Source organism: Topomyia yanbarensis, unplaced genomic scaffold (genome assembly GCF_030247195.1).
Source record: "Topomyia yanbarensis strain Yona2022 unplaced genomic scaffold, ASM3024719v1 HiC_scaffold_57, whole genome shotgun sequence".
In the NCBI taxonomy this organism is placed as follows: domain Eukaryota; kingdom Metazoa; phylum Arthropoda; class Insecta; order Diptera; family Culicidae; genus Topomyia; species Topomyia yanbarensis.
The window spans coordinates 50,593-70,821 of record NW_026683791.1 but is presented as its reverse complement, the minus strand read 5'-3'; the positions used below and the strand labels follow the sequence as shown (position 1 = coordinate 70,821).

The window sequence follows — 20,229 nt, the reverse complement described above, 5'->3', positions numbered from 1 at the left end:
TTTTACACAGCTTCGAAATTGATATTCGCAAAGGGTACTCGCGGTTAATTACGGTCGTTTGGAAATCGGTTATCGGTCCAGGTTCGTCCCTCCTCCTTCGACACACAAAACATTGGTCCTTCGCGTCCGGTTGTAATGGAGAAAAGTGAGCTGGAGAAGTTATGGGCGAAGAGGGAGGTTGTTTTCGCAAAAGCAAAATGGGAGTTGTCCGTCGCAGAATCGCTTAGCACCCGGAATCCCTCATTCGACGAGGTGCACGAACGGCGGAACAAGCTCGTAGAACTTGCTGGAAACTTCGACAGGATACAGACGACGATCGAAGAATGCACCAGCAATTTGGAAGATGTTGCATCGGTTTTCAATTACCGGCTGCAGTTTGATGAAGTTTATTTCCAGATAAAGGGTATCTACACAGCATATCTGGATGAGACACAAGATCGAATGTCCAACTGCAGTGTCGGAACTGGAGAATCGGTCAATGACCTACGGGATGCGATCAGAGCGCTTGTAGAAACACAGCAAGCCTTGATATTGCATCAAATACAACCCACAGCAGCATCGGCTACCGGCCAAGTGTCTAATCATAACAACCCTCTGAACGTGAAGCTTCCTCAGCTAAACATTCCGGTGTTCAAGGGTGAACGGAAGAATTGGCACTCATTCAAGGATTTGTTCGTGAGCACGATCCACAGCAGAACGGATCTAAATGACTCGCTCAAAATGCAGTATTTGTTGTCCTACTTGGATGGCGAGGCGAAAAAAATGGTCAGTTCGTTTCCCATCAGTGACGCCAATTACAAGGAAGCCTGGGAAACATTGGAAGCGCATTATAATAAGAAGAAGTATACGGTGTTTGGTCTGGTTCGAGAGTTCATCGATCAACCATCAACGTCAACTGCACTCGGATTAAAAAAGCTGGTGGCCACCTCCGACGATGTGATACGACAGCTCAAGGCTCTTGGAAACGAATTCGAATCGAGAGATCCGTGGCTTATCCACTTATTGCTAGAGAAAGTTGACAAGGAAACTCGGTCTTTGTGGGCACAGAAGATAATTGATGTCGATAACCCAACGTTCACAGACTTCTTGGAGTTCTTGCAAAAGCGCTGCGATGCGCTCGAGACGTGCACAGCCTTCACGAAGCGGACTAGCCAGGGAGACGTCGTAAAAAAGGAATACCCGAAGGCACACGGTGGTGAAAAGGTGCAATCCTTCCTCACCAATGCTTCATTACCAACATGCGCTAAATGTTCGAAGGATCATCCAATCTATCACTGTGACCGGTTCAAAGAAATGGATGTATCGGCCCGCAGAGAGTTAGCACAAACATCAAGACTGTGCTTTAACTGTTTGCGCTCCTCCCACACAGCGAAGAGATGTCAAAGTCCGTTTGTCGCTCTACTGATTGCAAGCAACGTCATCACACCTTGTTGTGCACCCAGGATGTAAAAAAGACGGAAAAGGAACCAGAACAGCATCAACCCTATCGGGATACTGGTACAGTACCAGCAGTAGCATCAGCGAACGTGAACGCAGCGCAGACGGTGGGAGATAAATATGAATTTACACTGCTGCCTACAGCGGTGGGACGAGTGGAAGGGAGCGACGGAAAACTGCACGATGTACGAATTCTAGTGGACTGTGGTTCACAGGTATCACTCATTACAGAAGCGTGCGTCAGGCGTCTTGGGTTGAGACGCAGCAACGCTTCGCTGGTAGTGACTGGCGTCAGCGCAGAAGTGGTCGGCAAAACCGCCGGCAAGGTTACACTGGTGATCTCATCACGTTTCGAAAATACAACAAAGCTCATTGCTCAAGCCTACGTATTGGGGAAGCTGACGGCAGCTCTGCCGTGTCAGCGTTTCAGCGTATCTAACATGCCTTATTTGGAAGGTCTACAATTGGCCGACCCGCAGTTCAATAAACCTGCATCAACGGACATCATTCTTGGAGCCGACATGTTCCTGTCAATACTGCAATCAGGACAGATCAAGGATCACAACGGAAATCCTATGGCACAGCGTTCCATCTTCGGATGGATGGTCACAGGGAAAATCTCAAAACAAGAATGTGCTCATACCTATCATTCGGTCATCAATTTGCAGCACGAGGTTGATATTGATCGGACTCTGCGCTTATTTTGGGAAGATCAGGAGTTACACAGTCTTAAGCAACACACCAAGGATGAACTTACGATGATAGAACTGTTTAACTCCACCTTAACACGCTCGAAGGAAGGTCGCTTCATCGTTCGTTTACCAATGGATGATTCGAAGCTCAAACTTGGAAACTCTCTAGTTGCCGCTACCAGGCGATTGAGATGCATCGTACGCAGATTCGACAGTGACAATGATTTCAAGCAACGCTATATATCGTTCATGCGGGAGTACCAGGAATTAGGTCATATGATGATTATACCACCAGCGGAGATTGACGTGGATTGGTCAAAGTCGTATTACTTGCCGCACCACGGCGTCATCAAGGAAGACAGCACCACTACCAAACTCCGGGTGGTGTTTTATGGCTCGTCTGCAACAACGACCGGAGCATCACTCAACGATATTCTATTGGATACCCCAAACATCAAAGCAGATCTGTTCAAAGTACTACTGCGATTCAGAACCTATCCGATTGTATTCATAGCGGACATCGAAAAGATGTATCGTCAGGTATTGGTACATCATGACGACACCGATTATATGCGTATCGTATGGAGAGATTCACCTGATAAGCCCATTCAACATTTTCGTCTTCTTACTGTTACCTACGGACTAAAGAACTCCGGATTCCTAGCGATGGCTGCACTGCACAAGGCGGCTGACTTTCGAGCCGAAATATCCAGAAGCAGCAGAGCGAATCATAAAGCATACCTATGTCGACGACTTAACATCAGGTGCAGATTCGGTGGATGAGGCAAAACAGCTTATTAGACAGATAAATGAAATTCTCGGTGAAGCTGGGTTTACGCTTCGCAAATGGAGCTCGAACTCTGGTGAAGTGCTGGAGTCTTTATCAGACACAATCAACAGCTCGATATCGATCCAATTTCCTGATGAACGGAACGCAGTGAAGGCACTTGGAACGCATTGGGTTCCGAGGGAAGATGTGTAAACGTTCAAGGTAACCATGTCAACCGATGGGCCAAATACGAAACACCAACTCTTGTCGGATTCAGCGAAACTATATGATCCTTTCGGATGGTTTGCACCGGTGATTATACGAGTCAAAATTCTCTACCAGAAATGTTGGCTCTACGATCTCAACTGGCATGACGCGCTACCTCCCACAATCGGAGAGGCGTGGAGCGAAGTGAAGGAAAACCTGCATCAGCTTGAGCAAATCAAGATAGCCAGATGGGCACCCAGCTACAACGGCCGCATTCAGCTGCACGGTTTTTCAGACGCTTCTGAGGAGGCATTCGCAGCTGTGGTATACTTTAGGTCAACGGACAACAACGGCGAAGTTCATGTCACCTTACTAGCAGCGAAAACGAAGGTTGCTCCCGTGCGACAAATCTCCATACCACGTCTAGAGCTTAATGCAGCTGAAATGTTGGCGAAACTCATAAGAAAGGTTGCAGAACCATTAGTGAGATTCCAGATCGAACAGTATGCTTGGACAGATTCTACGATTGTATTGCAGTGGTTATCCGCTCACCCTCGTAAATGGAGCACTTATATAGCAAATAGAACATCTTCAATCCTAGACATACTACCTAGAAGGCACTGGGCACACGTCACATCAAAGGAAAATCCGGCGGATTGTGCTTCTCGAGGCATATCCCCGCTAGAGCTTATCCATCATCCGCTTTGGTGGACAGGGCCTGCTTGGCTATATGAAGATTCCCTCACATGGAGTCGAGACGTACCAGATAATACACACGATGAGGGGACACTGGAGGCACGTAAGTGCTATCAATCTTTAAACATTATTGTTAGTTTTCCAGTAACAAGAAACATAATTGAGAAGCAAATCCTGGAGCAACGATCCGATCTCAACGCGGCATGTTGGCAGCTCGCTCGCGTTATGAGATTCGTTTACAATATGGTATGTTCAATTAACAATCTCCGGTTCAATTTTACCATCGGAGCTAAATCTGGCTCGAATGCAGTTCGTCCGACTGGCGCAGCAAGAATCCTACGAAGATGAAATTAAAGCGCTAGCTCGTGGAGATAGTGTTCCCGTCAAGTCTAGCATCTCAAGCCTGCATCCGTTCCTGGATAGTGCCGGTACGCTCCGAGTCGGTGGCCGGTTGCAACACTCGTTGTATACATTCGACGTCAAACACCCGATAATTTTATCCAAAAATCATCGCTTCACAAAACTACTGTTGGAGGAAATTCATGTCAACAATTGCCACGCCGGGTCAACTTTAATGACAGCAACAATCAACCAGCGTTATTGGATTCAGGGTTGTCAAAAGCGGACCCTACACGAGTAGAAATATTGTCAATAAATTGAATATTGATCAATATATTGATCGTGTAAGGGTATTTTGAAAATATTGATCATGTAGAAATCAAATGGGATTGACGTATTGAAGCAGTCTTGACAATATTTTTATTGACAATATTCTTGTCCCGTGTAGGGTCCGCTAAAGGATTATTAAACAGGTAATTCAACGGTGTATGATGTGTTGTCGTCGCAAGGCGCTGACAGCAAAACAATTAATGGGAAGTTTGCCAGCGGCTCGAGTGACAGCATGTCGCCCATTCGCTCACGTTGGGGTGGATTATGCTGGTCCAATAATGGTACGTTGCAGCAACACGCGAGGAGCACGGTGTATGAAGGGATATATTGTCGTTTTTGTTTGCCTTTCAAGTAAGGCTATCCACTTGAAAGTTGCAGGAGATCTAACCACTGATACCTTTTTGGGAGCCTTCAAGAGAATGATCGCACGTCGTGGATATTGTAGCGAAGTATGGTCCGATAACGGCACGAATCTGGTAGGTGCCGATCGACAGCTGCAGGAAATCTATGACGTTGTTACCAAACATGTTGAGCAAAAGGAGCATTTCTTCGTAAATCTCGGAATTCGTTGGCGATTCATTCCACCTGCAAGTCCACATCAAGGTGGCATATGGGAAGCGGCAGTTAAAAGCGCCAAGAAGTTGATTCGACCGATCGTAGGCAATGAGAATCTTACGTATGAGGAGTTGTCGACGGTATTGTGTCAAGTGGAGGCTTGTCTCAATTCGAGACCCCTCTGTCCTATCTCTTCATTCCCCGATAGCCTCGAAGCGCTTACACCGGGACATTTTTAAGTTGGGCAACCGCTAAATCTACTGCCTGAACCAGACCACACTCATCTCAAGATGAATCAGCTCGATCGTTGGCAAAGAGTACAACGGTATACGGAGGAGTTTTGGAAACGTTGGCGTGATGAATACATTGCCACGTTGCAGCCAAGAGGAAAGTGGGAAATGAAGCAGGACAACTTGAAGTCTGGGCAATTGGTACTAGTGAAGAACGATAGTAGCCCACCATCAGCTTGGGAGCAAGCGCATTGTAGCAGTTCATCCGGATAAACAAGGATTAGTACGCAACGTCACTCTTCGTAGAGGCAAATCGGAGTATCAGCGCTCAGTCCAGAAGCTTTGTCCACTTCCTGATTGAGCCGTTGCCTCAAGGCGGGGTGGATGTTGGTGATTAACGATACGTCGACCCCTTGGCGTATAACCTGTCTATATTTTCCCCATACAATGTCGTTTACCGGAAGACATGTAATAAAATGAATTGGTACAGTAACGTTCGGTCGCGTTTTTACACAGCTTCGAAATTGATATTCGCAAAGGGTACTCGCGGTTAATTACGGTCGTTTGGAAATCGGTTTTCGGTCCAGGTTCGTCCCTCCTCCTTCGACACACAAAACAGTAGTGGAACATCTTTCAATATGCAACTTCTGGTAATCGTAAAGTGTTTATTGATCAATACCGGCGCCGGCCATGCCCGAGCGTAGATCGCGGAAGGAAAGGGAAGGAATGTTAGTCCGATACTTGCTTTTGCTAGAGACCGTATGTACTACTGCGCACTCCAAAAGTATCACGGGAAGAGGATATTTGTTAGTAAGTATAGGGGTCAGCCTGTTTCCGCTACGAAGCCACAAGCGAGGTGACTCCACTATCTGGACTACACTGAAAAAAATCCAAACGTTAATTCTATTTGCTTCAAACCGCTTAAAATTCATATGAAGAAGAAATGCTATTGTTATCACGCGCACACATACCTTCTATGTGTCAACTGTATAAACTATGTCTGCACACACATAAGTTATATGTGCATATTGTCATAGAATGGGGTTTTATGTGCCTAATAGTTATGAAATGTGATTGTAAGATTAATATTTCTTGTAAATACACACATTAGGTTTATGTGCCAGCAAATAGTGTCTATATTCCTCCGTTAATTGCAAAAATCTATGTATAAAATCAATAGGCATAACGTTTACTTTTTTTGAGTGTAGATATCGACCCATACACTGATGGACCGGGAACCAACGTGTACAGCGGCCCTTACACTTCAATATTTTTATCAATACGAGTATTGGCGATATTGCTTCAATACGTCAATCCCATTTGAAATGTACATCGTCAATTCAACTTTTTTCCATTACACGTACAATACTTTAGTCAATACTGTCTACACGAAAACGAAAAACTACCTAACATTGAGTACTTTTGACTCAATCTCGGGGTTTCGTACAGGAATGTAAAATTAGGTAACCCGTGTTGAAGCTAGTTTCCATTTAACTACGACAAAAATCGTAACTCAACCTTGAGTTCAATTTACTTAAATTTAAGTTGAATTTACCTAGTTTTGAGTATACCCAAACAACTCAAAAGTACCTTATTCCATGGAAGGCCTCGACTAAGTCGAATCTTTCTCTTTGTTTTTGACAACACTAATAAGTGCAAAAGCGACGCAAGACTCAATACTACCTAAATTTAAGTTAAAAGAACTTACGGGTTGTTTTATTTTTCCGTGTACCTTTTGATATTAAATATTAATTTTATTTTTTTATTCGACGCGGTAAAAAATGCTCACGTTGATGTAAATTGATTTGCTGTTGAATTCGCCCTTGTCAAAAATTGTAATACAATGAGCCATTCCATTGAAATTGATCACATCGAAGCATCAATTAACAGAAAATTACTTCAATTTGAAATGCTTCATACATTGCTGCTAATGAACCATGCATTGCACTCAGCATGCTTCCCAAACATATGTTAATCACAATTTAAATTCCGATGGATTCTGTGGTCTGCAAGCGAATAATTGTATAATATATTTGACCCCAAAAAAATCGTATAATACTTACAGATAGACAGACTTACAGATCTAGATATTCATTCTATCTGATTTTTTACCGAATTACAAGTAATCGTTTTATTTTGTTAATTTGTGACAATTGGGTTCATGCGTTTTGACATTTGTAAACAATAGTGATACCGAAGATGAGATCCGTCGTTCAATAGATTTGAAGAGTGATGCAAATCGAAAAGATAAACATTTCTCGACAAACATATGATTACGGCTTAAAAGCCAACTGTCAAAATTCTCTTTGAAAGGAAATTCCGAACAAACCGTTACCCGCCAATCACAGATGCTTGCAGTAAACAAAAGAGAAAAGTTTTCTCTTTCGTTAACTGCTATGCACAGAAAACTTGCATTACCTAGCATTAGGTAATTTTAAATCTGTGCATCCTACTTCCTCCAATGAAAAACGAGAGAGGGAGTCCAACTTTACCCAAAAATAATGAGATATTCCCCAAAGCCGACTAAACTTCATCCCATTAATTTTGAGTAAAAAAATCATTCCCGCTCCCTTGTTTTCCGGCAGTGAAATAAGGACAGCAAATTAAAATTACCTACTGGTAGGTAATGGATTTTAAGTGTGTGAACTGTGTTTAGCTAGTAACGGTTTGTCCGGAATTTCCTCTCAAAGAGAGTTTTGACAGTTGGCTTTAAAGCCGTAATCATATGTTTGTCGAGATTTTAACTTAAAGATAATATCCATTAAATAGTTTCGAAATCCAGATCACTTTAATGCTAATTGTAAATCACTAGATAATCAAAGCTAAATCACTTCAATTGGTATTCACTGATAGAATAAAGTATCCATTAATGCGTAGAACACTACGCATTTTCAATAAAAGTGGAATAACCCATTAAATGGGTAAGAAGTTTGTACCCATAAATGAGTACAGACCTTGTACGTCAACCTGGGTATAGTTTACCCATTATTTTTCGCAGAATTGTTACAACAAAATGCGTAAAAAATACCCATTTATGAAAATCGCGCCAGAATTGAAAATACTGTCAATAGAATTGTTTCTGAATTTTAAAAAAATAACACTCATTTAACATTATTGTCTCCTTACAAAAGTATAGGAATCTAGATAGAGATCCTATTCCAAAACTCCTTAACAAAATAAAATCGCCAACTGCCCGGATAGAATTTTACAATAGCATTTACCCTACAAACAATCAAAAAACAATAAATATTATAGTTATTACTGTTTCAACATTGTTCGATGCCAAGTTCTCACAGTAGATTTACAATAAAATTTCATGTAACTATAAATTTCACTGTTCAGCCAAAAACTGATGCAGTGCATTCACATTAAATATTACTGTTTTCGGGAAAAATGCATGGAGAAAAATTGATTTTTTTTTAATGTTAAGATACATAACCACCCCCCTTTTTCACTGTAAAAGTCTATTTTACATTGAAATTTACGGTAAAAACGTTAAAGTTTATTGTTTTTGTATTGTAGCATAACACTAAAACTGTTAATTATTGTAAAATTACTGACTGTCACAGTGAAAATCATGGTTTTGTTAATGTACATTTCTATTCGGGTGGATATATTTTTGATGGCTGGATCTTTTGGCTGTTCTAAAAATGCCGAACTAGTGCATATTTGCAACATCCTCAGTAGTCTAAACAGCCGTTGTTTTCGGAGCATCGCCGAGATGTTCCGTTTCCACCACGGACTCCGATACAGGCCGATAATTTGCAGGTTCCGCTACGATCCTTAGTTAGCAGGTTAACTTGCTTGAAATAATTCATAAGGAGTTTTCACCCATTGTTAAGATCAATATACCCACTGACATTACCTCATCGAGTAGTTGTGAAATGGATAAAAAGTACTCATTTTTTTTTATTTCAATTATAGAGGTTTTAACCTTAAGGTCATTCGCCTCTTCGGGTTAGAAAAATCTCTTAGGAAAAATTTCTAACTCTATGTGCGGGGTCGGGACTCGAACCCAGGTGCGCTGCGTACAAGGCAATCGATTTACCAATACGCTACGCCCACTCCCCAAAAGTACTCATTGTTAGAAACAAAAAAATACCCATTTTTTGACAGATTGAATAACTTCCGAAAATGGGCAATTTGAATACATAAAATGGGTAAATTTTTTACCGTGTTGAGGTGTGATAAACTTATTCAAGTGCAAAAGCTTTTGGATTGGACGTGCCAATTTTTTACCGTGTTGATGTCGAAAGGTTAAGAAACGTCACTTACAGCTGATTTCAGTGTCCAAAGCAAATCAACATAAATTTCTTTTTTTAACGATCATGATCGATCTCGCCAGCTGATTTTTTTAATAACTAACTAGTAAGTAGTAGAAATAGCACAATGTGCAACAAATTCTAGAATCTCAAAGATTATGCTAGATTTATTTTCAGTAGGTACGCAGCACCTGTTCTTCCATCGTAGATGTAGTTACAAATTCAAACCGCAGTCACTCGCACTGTAGCATAAACATTGTTTGGATATCGCTTCAGATGTATGTAAGAAAGATGTAAAAACATTTCATCGCACTTACGGACGAAAATGGATATACTAATTGAGCCGGATTGCTACAAAGTTTGTAGAATCTGCATGGAAAGCTGCGAGGATGACTTCGTATGCGTTTACGATGAATTCGAGGATAATATCCTCATGGACGTAATTGCTGAATGTGCCCGAGTTGAGGTATGCATTTTCTTACATTTAACCGCAGCAAATTGGCCTTTTTAAATATATTTTGCGTTGTCTATCCTATTACATTTTTACGATGCAGATTAGAAAAGACGATGCACTGCCACGAAATGCCTGCCGAAATTGTGCAGAATATATGATTATAGCCTATCATATTATACAAAAGTGTCGCGATTCCGATCAGACTTTGAGATCGATATTTAAACATGAAATCGATTTGAGCAGCAGAAAAGAAGAGCCAATTTTCGGAGTAACCGACATCCACGAAACGGATATCAACCCAGCGGAATATGCATTCCTTCTGTCAGATGCATACGACAAAATCATGTTGGAGGATGTCAAGGGTCTAATTGCGGCGGACGCCAATAATGGTTTAGTAAACGAATTTCACTGCGAGGATCATTACCAAAGTATGTTAAATGAGGATCACATTATAACCACACATTCCAGCCAAGAAATCCCTACTCCGGTTGAGACGCTCCAATTGGATTATTCGGAACTAGCGGGAACAGAGGAAAATAGACATCCAGAGTTAAGTCAACATGAGGCTCACGCGACTAAAAAGTGTTGTGGATGCAAAAAGATATTTGAAAATGAATTTGATCTGAAGAACCATTGCGACTCAGTCCACCTGAGTGAATCAAGCAACGCTCATGATGATACGAGACCGTTCAAATGTCCCGTATGCTATAAATCGTTCTCCAATCAGCAACTTTTGAAAGAACACCAGCGAAGTGTAATTCGAAAGTATTTCTGTCGACAATGTGGTAAAGGATTCATGACACAAGCGAACTTAGAAAATCATTTAAAGTGCCACGTGTCCTCGCGAGAAACCAGAAGGTGCTGTGGTTGTCGCAAAGATTTTAAAAATGATACGGAACTTGCATTGCATTCCAATGAAGTGCACAAACCGGAGCAGACTTTCGATCCTATCAAACCGTTTGAATGCAACATCTGCTATCGACGATATCCTACTCGAAAGTCCCTTGTAAGCCACAAGCGAATGATTCAACAGCATCAATGCTCTCACTGTGGTGAATTTTTTATGAAAAAACTTTTTCTATCTTTACATGAAAAGTCTTGTCATCCAAATGAACAAAAAGATGACAAGAAAAAGCGATGTTGTGGGTGTCGTTTAGAATTCCCAAATCAACATTCGTTGATAGAACATGCGATAGCTACTCATATCAATACTAATCCTGTACCGGTTGACCCGACGAAACCCTTTGAATGTAAAATCTGCACACGGCGTTTTCCCTCTAAATTGACTCTACGCAAGCATCAGAGAAAAATAAGTCAGGAGAAACGCTACTCTTGTGAAATTTGTGGTCGATCTTTCAATCGCGCCCATGATAAAGCGACCCACGAAACGACTCATTCCAATGAAATGCCCTACACGTGCCACATCTGTTCACGCCGATTCAAAAACAAACTCTACCTCAAAAATCACTTCAAGCTGCACGCAACTAGTGACTCGCGAAACTTTTCCTGTCACGAATGTGGTAAGTGTTTCCGAACGAAGGACCTGCTGAAAACTCATGCCATCAGTCATAGCGAGGAACGGAAGTATGCATGCCAGTTCTGTTCTGCGACGTTTAAGCGTGCCCAGTGCTTAAAGATTCACACCAAAGTGCATACACGAGAGAAAGCATTTGCTTGCACGGTCTGTTCCAAACGGTACGTTCAATCGTCCGATTTGAAGCGTCACATGTTGACCCATAATCCGGGCGAGGGCGGCAAGCCGTTCCAGTGTGAATACTGTCTGAAGCGATATCCCCGGAAGGATTATCTCAAAGTGCACATCCGGAAGCAGCACCTGGAGAAGGCCGATATGATTCTGATCGAAGAGGTGGCTCTTGAGTTTCAAGGAAATAGTGATGGAAGTGATTTTCTACTGATTTAATCGAAGCTTGAATTGTATTAACTGAATAAAATTAGTAATTTGGAATTGAAAACAATAATTTGAAATAGAAGCATCATATCTTCGTTTAACCGTTATGTGCCCGACCGGGTGCTCGGGTACCTATTCGGATTTCAATACATGAAATTGCAATGTTCTTTCCCAAGCTGGGAATTAGAGTATCACAAAGCAAAGCTCTTGAGGAAATAAAATCGATACAGTTAGCGGAGGCCTCTGTGTTTTTGTACACCATAATAAACCCACAGCGTACGCAGGTACCAGCCTATCCCAACTAGAGATCTATGTCGGCCATTTTTAAATCTCTATGTGATGAGTTGTCATGATGGTTGATGATGGAAGTATTGTTAATGAACTCGATAGAACAGATAACATCATAAAGGAAGATTAGTCAATTCGTAGATATACGTATTAATTATATCTATTATATGATTTGACTCACGATTAGTACCGAAAATAAAAATATATACCGCGAAAACAACTTGTTTGATTGAAATGGTGTGCTCTGCAATGTTGTGCACAAATAGTTTACCAATCCAACAATTTCCTTTTAGAAAAAGTCCAATAAGTTATAAAAAATTAAATCTAAATATCCGTTCATCCTGTAACCATTATGCAGATATCCATTATACCAAGAACCGATAAACCGTCATCTTAAATTTTCTGAAGACTATTCTAATTATAGGCTCCAGGTCAATTACGAAATTTAATTTATTTAAATATTTTCTGTTAAAAACTCCATTTTTTGTAGTTACATTCCAGGACTAATTCAAATTCAAATGGTTTATAACTTGCGTCCAGGGTTTCTTTCCTCAAAACAAAATCCAACATTGTATTTAATCTTCACATTTTATTCTCGTGTAAACCCAGAAAATTCATCGAAAAAGACCGCGCGTCTACTCTAAATAGTTGAGATCAACTTCTTCTTCCCCGGCTATATCATGCTCTTCACAATTCACCCCAAAAATGAACTCCGTCTCCGCATATATCTGTTGCTTCGAATTCTTCGATACCGTTTGAACTGTTCCGGCAACCAACTGTTTCGGTAGATGCGTTTTCTGGTGCTTCTTCAGTGCGGATGTAGTAACATAGGACGTTCCACAAGTCAGGCACTTGTGCGGTTTGATTTTAGTATGAATGCGCTGATGCACCAGCAGGTTGGAAGAATGTGTGAAACTTTTTTGGCAATAGCGGCACTGGTACGCTTTAACACCGCTGTGCATGTTCATGTGCTCCTTGTACTTGTGCTGGTAACCGAAAGCCTTAGGACACAATTCACACTTGTATTTACGTATATTCTGATGTATCACTTCGATGTGCCTCTTGAGGATGGTAGCCGTTGCAAATTTGTTATCGCACTGCTGACACTGGTACATTTTATAATGATTGCGATAGTGCGACCACATCAACTGGTACGAAGGTGCCACATAGTGGCAGTCAGCCTCCTCACACGGTCTCGGATAGCTAGAGGAGTCCTTCAATTTCTTGGGCAGGATATCTGTTTTAGTGGTGTACATCGGATCATTCGGGAAATGCTCTCGCATATGAACACGCAAATCTGTGGCGTTTGTGTAGTGCTTCTTGCATACCGTGCAAGGATATCCCGACTCATCTTCGCATTGCTGTTGGATGTGACGCATTTTATGCTGTCGAAAGTTGGATTCGTGATTAAAACCTCGATTGCAGTAAGGACACACAAACGGACGATTATCAGCGTGTATTTGTTCGTGACGACGCAGTAGAGTACCCGTTTGAAATGTCTTGTTACATGTTTTACATTTATACCGCTGCATTTCTCGAGCTTTGTGAGCCCGTGTATGCTTTTGGAATTTTCGAATTTCGTTGAATACCTGACCACAAATATCGCACGTGAATCCTTCGGTATTGCGGGAATGGGCATTCCGAGTGTGATCATAGAGTGGAGGATAGGAACGAAACCGCAAAGGACAATGTGAGCACTCATAGCTGAATCCATGCGATTCAAAGTGTTTATTGAGTTGTACCAAAGTTTTGATTTCTATCGGATTTACTCTAGTACTACATTTCACGCAATTGTATGGCAGCATAATTTTATGACTGACTAAATGGATGTCGAAAAGATCGTTGTTCTCGTAAATTGTGTTGCAAATGTAACATTTGTTAGGAATTGTTTCAATTATGTCCAACTTTGGAACAGCCTTCAACCTTTTTTGTGTTTTATCAGGCTGAAAGCCTTCTGCCGCTTCTAACCTCACCGGAACAGGTTCCTCGAATCCTTTGAAGTCTTCCTCAGCATCACTGCAATATTTCGATAGCGCATCGTAATTTCCTATGATTTGTTCAACCTCAAATCGATCTCCCGTTTCAAGAGTTTCAATCTTAATATCGATCAACTGCTCCTCAAATATTGGTTCATCTACTAAAATAGCTGATTGATACTCGTCGTTGTCCACCTTCTCCACATCCATGTCTTGATCCAGTTGTTCAATCTCCATCGACGCACACTCATCATTTTGCTCTTCTAGTACTTGAGCTGGCTCTGAAATCCCATCGCTGTAGTAGGGCAAATTGAGTGACTTTAAGTCCTTCGCAGTTATTTTTCCTTTATTTTTACATTCGAAGAGCACTGATTGACACTTCATCAATTCTTGTTGAAAACTATAGAGATAATCTACCTTTTTAATGCAGCTTGCACACACGTTTCTTGGGAAAAATGCATTTTTATCAAACTGGAAAAATCAACGATGTATTTACATTTGCAAGTGTGGTATTAGAAATCAGATAATCTTACTTCGACTCGGAATGTGGACCAGATCATTTCAGTTAACAGTATATCTCCGATTCGCGCCTTAAACAGAGGGAGTGTCTCTTGTGACCGTCGTAAACACAGGCGGCATAGTCTAATTGCCATTATTTACCAAAATTATGCAACGTTATTATAAATTATCTTAAACCAAACAACCGAATTCATGAAACGAACTACAAACATTTAGGATGCAAAAAGTGACAACTGACATTTCTTGAGTAATTTTTCAAATGGACGTATGTAACATTTGGTGGAAACCGAGAAAAACGGGTTTGAAGTTTCCAGCGGAAATTTTTAAATCCTATTTCACAAATACTGGAGAAATTGCAGCATCGATTTTACATATAACATTGTTTGCCCCACTTTTTTATGTAACGTAACATTTCTACACGTTTTATGCGTGTATCATGTAAAAAAAGAGAAAAGAAATTGATACGTCATTTCGATTTGTTGAATGTATCATACACCGTCATAATCGTCGTCTTGAAATATATGTTGTTAGATACGTCAAGTCAAATTCTCGCTTGGGTTTTCAAAAGGTCGTAAGCGACAAAATTAGGCAAACTTAGTTATCTACTCCATACAACTCTTTTCTTGTATGTCTATCGTAACACACAAACAGGATTCCCCAAAAACGATTTTAAACCACATTATTAAATAAATTGTAAAACGTCGTACAAGTTTAATCCATCATATTTTTTGAAATGTAGTATACGTCCTTGTGGTTTCACGCGGTCCTATGTACAACTGTATTAGCATCACGCGCGTATCAAACGGACGTAAGTGACGTTTATTTTATTATTTTTGCATCTGTACATAAACTTATAGCAAAAGGTCATATGTATAGTTTTTTTAAATTCTTTGTGTAGATTATCATACGACAACCCCGTTATTAGAATCATCCACGACGTACAATATGAAGCGATCATAATAGAACTGATATATAGAAACAACACAAAAGAAATACTTCTCGCGTATTGATTAAATAGCATGCACAAAGATCAACATTTAATTTGCCTACTCGTGACTGCCGTTACTAAAAAGGGTTATAATTGTTGCTGCTATCATGTCAAACGACACGTAACAGAAATTACACGAAAAATGCGTTTTATAATTTATATAAAAATCTTGTACAAATTTTAACAAACAAGAAAATTTTACTTACTATAGAAACGGTTGTACGTCATTTCCCGGTTTACCATTCCCCGGAATACCACTTCCCGGAAAACAATTTCCCGGAATGTACCATATCCCGGAATATCGTTTCCCGGAATGTACCATTTCCGGGAAAACCATTTCCCGGAATGTATCATTTCCCGGAAAAAACCATTTCGCGGAATACCATTTCCCGGAAAATAAAAAAAACTCGTACTTCACCGACCAAACTTATTTTTAGAAGACCTGCTATGCAGCTAATTGTGTTGTAAAAGATTTTACCTACTTCAGAACATGAAAAGTTGTTTGAAAATATTTTCAATTTTTTTTATCTTGAGTGGTAATTGTGGTAAAAAAACAAGATAGCGACAAGATTGCAAAACTATCATTCTAAAGATTTAATCTTTTCGATTCCAAGATGTTAGGACAATTTATTTAAATTGATCATTATATGAACAGCTTACGAACTACTTTTGGTTTTGAACCAAAAAGAAACTTGGAGATTTAAAAAAAATTGAGTGGGGAATAAAAAGCATCCAAATGGATGGGATATCAACGAATTAAATGAGTACCAAAATAAAAACAAATACTTTCCAATTTTCCCACCGCAGGTAGTGAAGAGGTGAATAAATTTCATAAATTCATGACCGTCTAATTCCTGATTAACAGGCCCTATATTTTGCCTCATATTTGTTCCAAATTTTGCGGATTCAATTAACATGGTATATTTTCAATTCTTTTACTATTTCGAATCGATTCCTTCGCGTGGTAATCTTCGGTGAAAAGCATAATACACCACTGTAGAATTTTTAAGATTTGGAAATTTTGTTATTGAAATAAAATGATATAATAGAAAATGGAAGGCGAACAGAATACCTAATTGTATATATTATTAATTCTGTCCTATCGTTTTTAGGTAAAGTCCAAGCGCACTAAAAATTTCAAACGCGTTTTTTCAAATCCACTTCAAACTTTGAAATATTCACAGCATATTTTAAATTATTTTCTCCAGCGACGTACGAAGGATTTTAGTTAATAAATTATGTCTGTATCGATTTTCTTGGCCATTTTCAGCAAATTTAAGACTAAGAGAAACGAAAGCAATGAAATTGAAAGACGGGTAGATATTCTATAAATGATGAGGCGCTGATTTTAATATTTTCAGCGTTTCGCGTAAAATTAAAATAGCGAAAAAATCCTACGTAAGTCATTTGCTGTCGTTCTAAGGAATCGAAAAAAAACTTTAGTTTTTGACACTAGGTCAAACATTACAGGAGATAGTGTAAATTCGTAACGATCAATTTAGAACGCCTCGAAATGCGGCCATCTTTGAAATTGAAAAGGCAATATTTTCCACACCGTTGGCAACATTTTTATGATAACCAATACCAGTACTCTAAAAATGCCCTGAATACGTTGATTGATTTTCACGAAGATTAGGTAAAAGGTAATGAAAAAATAAAAATATTTCCTAAAATTTAGTCATAAATATTCCTGGAACCATTGAAATTTTATAGATTGTGAATGTATTTGTCTGAGATGCCGCCTTCTTTTAAATATGCATTTTTCTTTGGAATTTTGTGTAGAATGTTATTTTAATCTATATGAAGTTTCTCTGAAAATATTCTTGGACTTTCATTGATTTTTATTCTCAATAATATTTGTTTACAGTAACAGTGCATTGAAAACTTCTTCAGTTATTTTAAATTTCACTTCGTATTAAAAATTTCTATGTGAATTAGCCTTCTTTGGAACAATAATAAATCAATGGAAATAATTTTAGAACTTCATTGATTTAAATACAATAACTACAATGAAATCGATTTGGCTTCTTTAAAATCTTCGTAGCATATTATTGAAATGCTATTAATTTTAAATTAAATTACGACCTTCTTTGATATCGCCTTCTTTTTAGCATAAGCTATTTTCTGAACCTCTAAAATCGAAATAAAAAAATAATGATTTCATATAAAATTATATATGCATGAGAATTAGTTTTTCAAATTCATTAACATGATCAGCGAGCAAAGACAAGCTGTGAAGGGAACCAAACAAATATTTGAGTAGCAACATAGTTCTAAATGCAAATGTTCTTAAAGTACTTCAGATTTCAATAGTATAACAAATTGCCGAGAAAAAGTACGTTCCGGGAAATGGTACATTCCGGAAAATAGTATTCCGGGAAATGGTACATTCCGGGAAACGATATTCCGGGAAATGGGACATTCCGGGAAATGATATTCCGCGAAATAGTACATCCCGGGAAATGGTTTTCCGGGAAATGATATTCCGGGAAATGGTTTTCCGGGAAGTGGTATTCCGGGAAACGACATACAATCATAGAAACAATTTGTTTTCCAAAGTTGGATCTGGTGTTTTAAGCGTATTTCGCTTTGACTAAATTACAAATGATACAACTGGAATGTGAAACCAACTTAAATTGTAAACGGTGGGCTTTGAATATTTTCAAGATTCAGGTAATGTAACTATCGATTGTCTTGCTGAAATGAGACACGCAAAAACGCACTAACCCATTCAACAGAACTCCTAATGCTGGCCTCATTAACAGGCAAATAGCGCTCGGGTCGACTTTCCACCGAATTCAAAAGCAACAATTTGTTTCTTCCGGTAGCTGTTGATCCTTCCAGATCTTCTGGAGAGTTATCAATAAGACTTCCCGGTCAGGCACTGACGTAAATATCGATATTTTTGTTATTTTAACATGTCGTAAGCCGACAACAGGAAAATATCGTATTGGATCTGCTCATCGATACAATACGATGGTCATCCATCTCATTGTGCACAAAAATATCACGTTCTCTGGAAGGTAAATTCATTCTTGTTTAGCATTTCCGAGTAGATAAATGCACGATGAGTAATATTCAACTTACCAAAATATTTGTAATAGAAAATGATTTATGCCAGATGCTCCGAAATAGCTTCATACATACGAACCGGGTATGCCGTCACTTTTGCGATCTAGATACAAGAAAGCAAATCTTATACACTCAAAAAAATTATCACTTACCAATCACATGCAAAAACATATAAATCGACACAGATCTTTCAATAGGGCCAAAGTCGCAATGTACTCAAATGGAGAAAAATCAGTTTCAATACACGGCGATGCTTTTCTAAATGTAGTTTTTATTGTAGGTATAAATTACTTTATGACCATGTTTTTCCGGAAGCATCTTTGGTTAAACCTTATGACAATATAACAAAGAATTTAATTCCTATGTGCTTTTAGTGGGTAGAAACTAAAAAAATGCTTACGCCCAATTTGCATCCCAGTCGTGATTTCGCCCTTCAGCAACCACCATTTGCGGAAGGGCTAAACGGTGTACATAATTTTCAGAAGGGCGCGGTAAAAGGGCTAAACTGACTCTGTCTTGCTGGGTAGGGCTGGGTAAATGGGCGAGCTTGACAGTATACTTTTTAATAGGGCTCAGCAAATGGGCGCATAGAAACCCAATGTAAATGATAGGGCGCGTGCATCTTTTCTTCGAATTTCATGAAAATATCGAAATATTCGAATGTTTATGTGCAACAACTATCGAGTAGACATGATCCTAGTAGATATTGCTTATCATTTATATAATAGAACCGCCGTTTAAAGAATAATTTTGTGAATAATAACCGTACGCCCGGTTCTGTCAAAAAATGTAAGTTTAGCCTTTATATTCCATATGAGAAGAAGGGCCTAAGTCGAAATCTCGAAGAAAATGCATGTTTCGCCGTTTTGTTTTCTTTAATTATAAATCGAACTAAAAACCATTTTAACTAATTTTCACCTCAATCTTGTAGTATTTTTGTCGCATAATGTCATAATAGCGAAAACGCAGTTTGTTTACATTTGCGATTTAAGCCCTAATGAAAGATCTATGTCGAAATATTTTCCATAACACTTTTCACGTAAATATTACATGATTCACACATAGAAAACTTTGTTGTCAATCTAATTAAAACCAGTGTCGACTGCATGTATATATTAAGTGAAGTTCATTTCTCTTCCATAGGAAATTCACATACTTTCTAGAATAAATCCATATATTTTTATGTGATTTTCATGTGATTAATAGCTGAATTTAAAATAGCATTCAAATGCCTTTCTTATGTGTTTAAAAACAGTGGAAGATGATGAATAAATAAATTGGCATGGAATTTTATTGTAATGCATCTTATATTTACATGTTTTGTTTATAATTAATAGCATTCGTATAATTATCAACAAGTAGAATCGGTTCTCTTACCATGCATCCTTCGTGTTGAGAAAATCATCAAATTCGTCGCAGTTTTCGTTGGTTCCTTTAATGCTTACAGCTCGTTTCCGTTTCCGCATTCTGCAATATAATTTCGTTTTATTTTTATTGCTCATTTTG

At 39.1% G+C, this 20,229-nt stretch overlaps 4 protein-coding genes across 8 annotated transcripts; 3 read left to right on the top strand and 1 right to left on the bottom strand.

Annotated features, from left to right (window-relative positions):
* The first annotated feature begins 135 nt into the window (after nucleotides 1-135).
* LOC131695826 (uncharacterized) lies at nucleotides 136-3,111 on the top strand. The gene is made up of 3 exons (XM_058984365.1): nucleotides 136-1,316; nucleotides 1,370-2,703; nucleotides 2,894-3,111. Exons 1-3 carry the CDS (start codon nucleotides 136-138, stop codon nucleotides 3,109-3,111), a joined length of 2,733 nt encoding a protein of 910 aa, XP_058840348.1.
* Nucleotides 3,112-3,126: 15 nt separating this feature from the next.
* Nucleotides 3,127-4,441, top strand: LOC131695825 (uncharacterized). Its single transcript, XM_058984364.1, has 3 exons — nucleotides 3,127-3,904; nucleotides 3,947-4,047; nucleotides 4,112-4,441. Exons 1-3 carry the CDS (start codon nucleotides 3,127-3,129, stop codon nucleotides 4,439-4,441), a joined length of 1,209 nt encoding a protein of 402 aa, XP_058840347.1.
* Nucleotides 4,442-9,510: 5,069 nt separating this feature from the next.
* LOC131695820 (gastrula zinc finger protein XlCGF26.1-like) lies at nucleotides 9,511-12,374 on the top strand. Of its 4 annotated transcripts, none has more exons than XM_058984354.1 (3): nucleotides 9,511-9,623; nucleotides 9,695-9,983; nucleotides 10,072-12,374. In XM_058984354.1, exons 2-3 carry the CDS (start codon nucleotides 9,843-9,845, stop codon nucleotides 11,890-11,892), a joined length of 1,962 nt encoding a protein of 653 aa, XP_058840337.1. In that variant the 5' UTR covers nucleotides 9,511-9,623; nucleotides 9,695-9,842; the 3' UTR covers nucleotides 11,893-12,374. The 4 variants fall into 4 exon arrangements, with proteins under 4 accessions (XP_058840337.1, XP_058840340.1, XP_058840338.1 ...); XM_058984357.1 differs by having other exon boundaries at nucleotides 9,532-9,623; nucleotides 9,794-9,983; XM_058984355.1 differs by having other exon boundaries at nucleotides 9,550-9,623; nucleotides 9,683-9,983.
* Nucleotides 12,375-12,737: 363 nt separating this feature from the next.
* On the bottom strand, nucleotides 12,738-18,833 carry LOC131695814 (zinc finger protein 878-like). Of its 2 annotated transcripts, none has more exons than XM_058984346.1 (4): nucleotides 18,739-18,833; nucleotides 18,379-18,667; nucleotides 14,678-14,865; nucleotides 12,738-14,615 (listed from the first exon to the last, which is right to left on the bottom strand). In XM_058984346.1, the coding sequence occupies exons 3-4, from the start codon at nucleotides 14,795-14,797 to the stop codon at nucleotides 12,804-12,806; spliced, it is 1,932 nt and encodes a 643-aa protein (XP_058840329.1). In that variant the 5' UTR covers nucleotides 14,798-14,865; nucleotides 18,379-18,667; nucleotides 18,739-18,833; the 3' UTR covers nucleotides 12,738-12,803. The 2 variants fall into 2 exon arrangements, with proteins under 2 accessions (XP_058840329.1, XP_058840328.1); XM_058984345.1 differs by having other exon boundaries at nucleotides 14,678-14,786.
* Nucleotides 18,834-20,229: the final 1,396 nt, after the last annotated feature.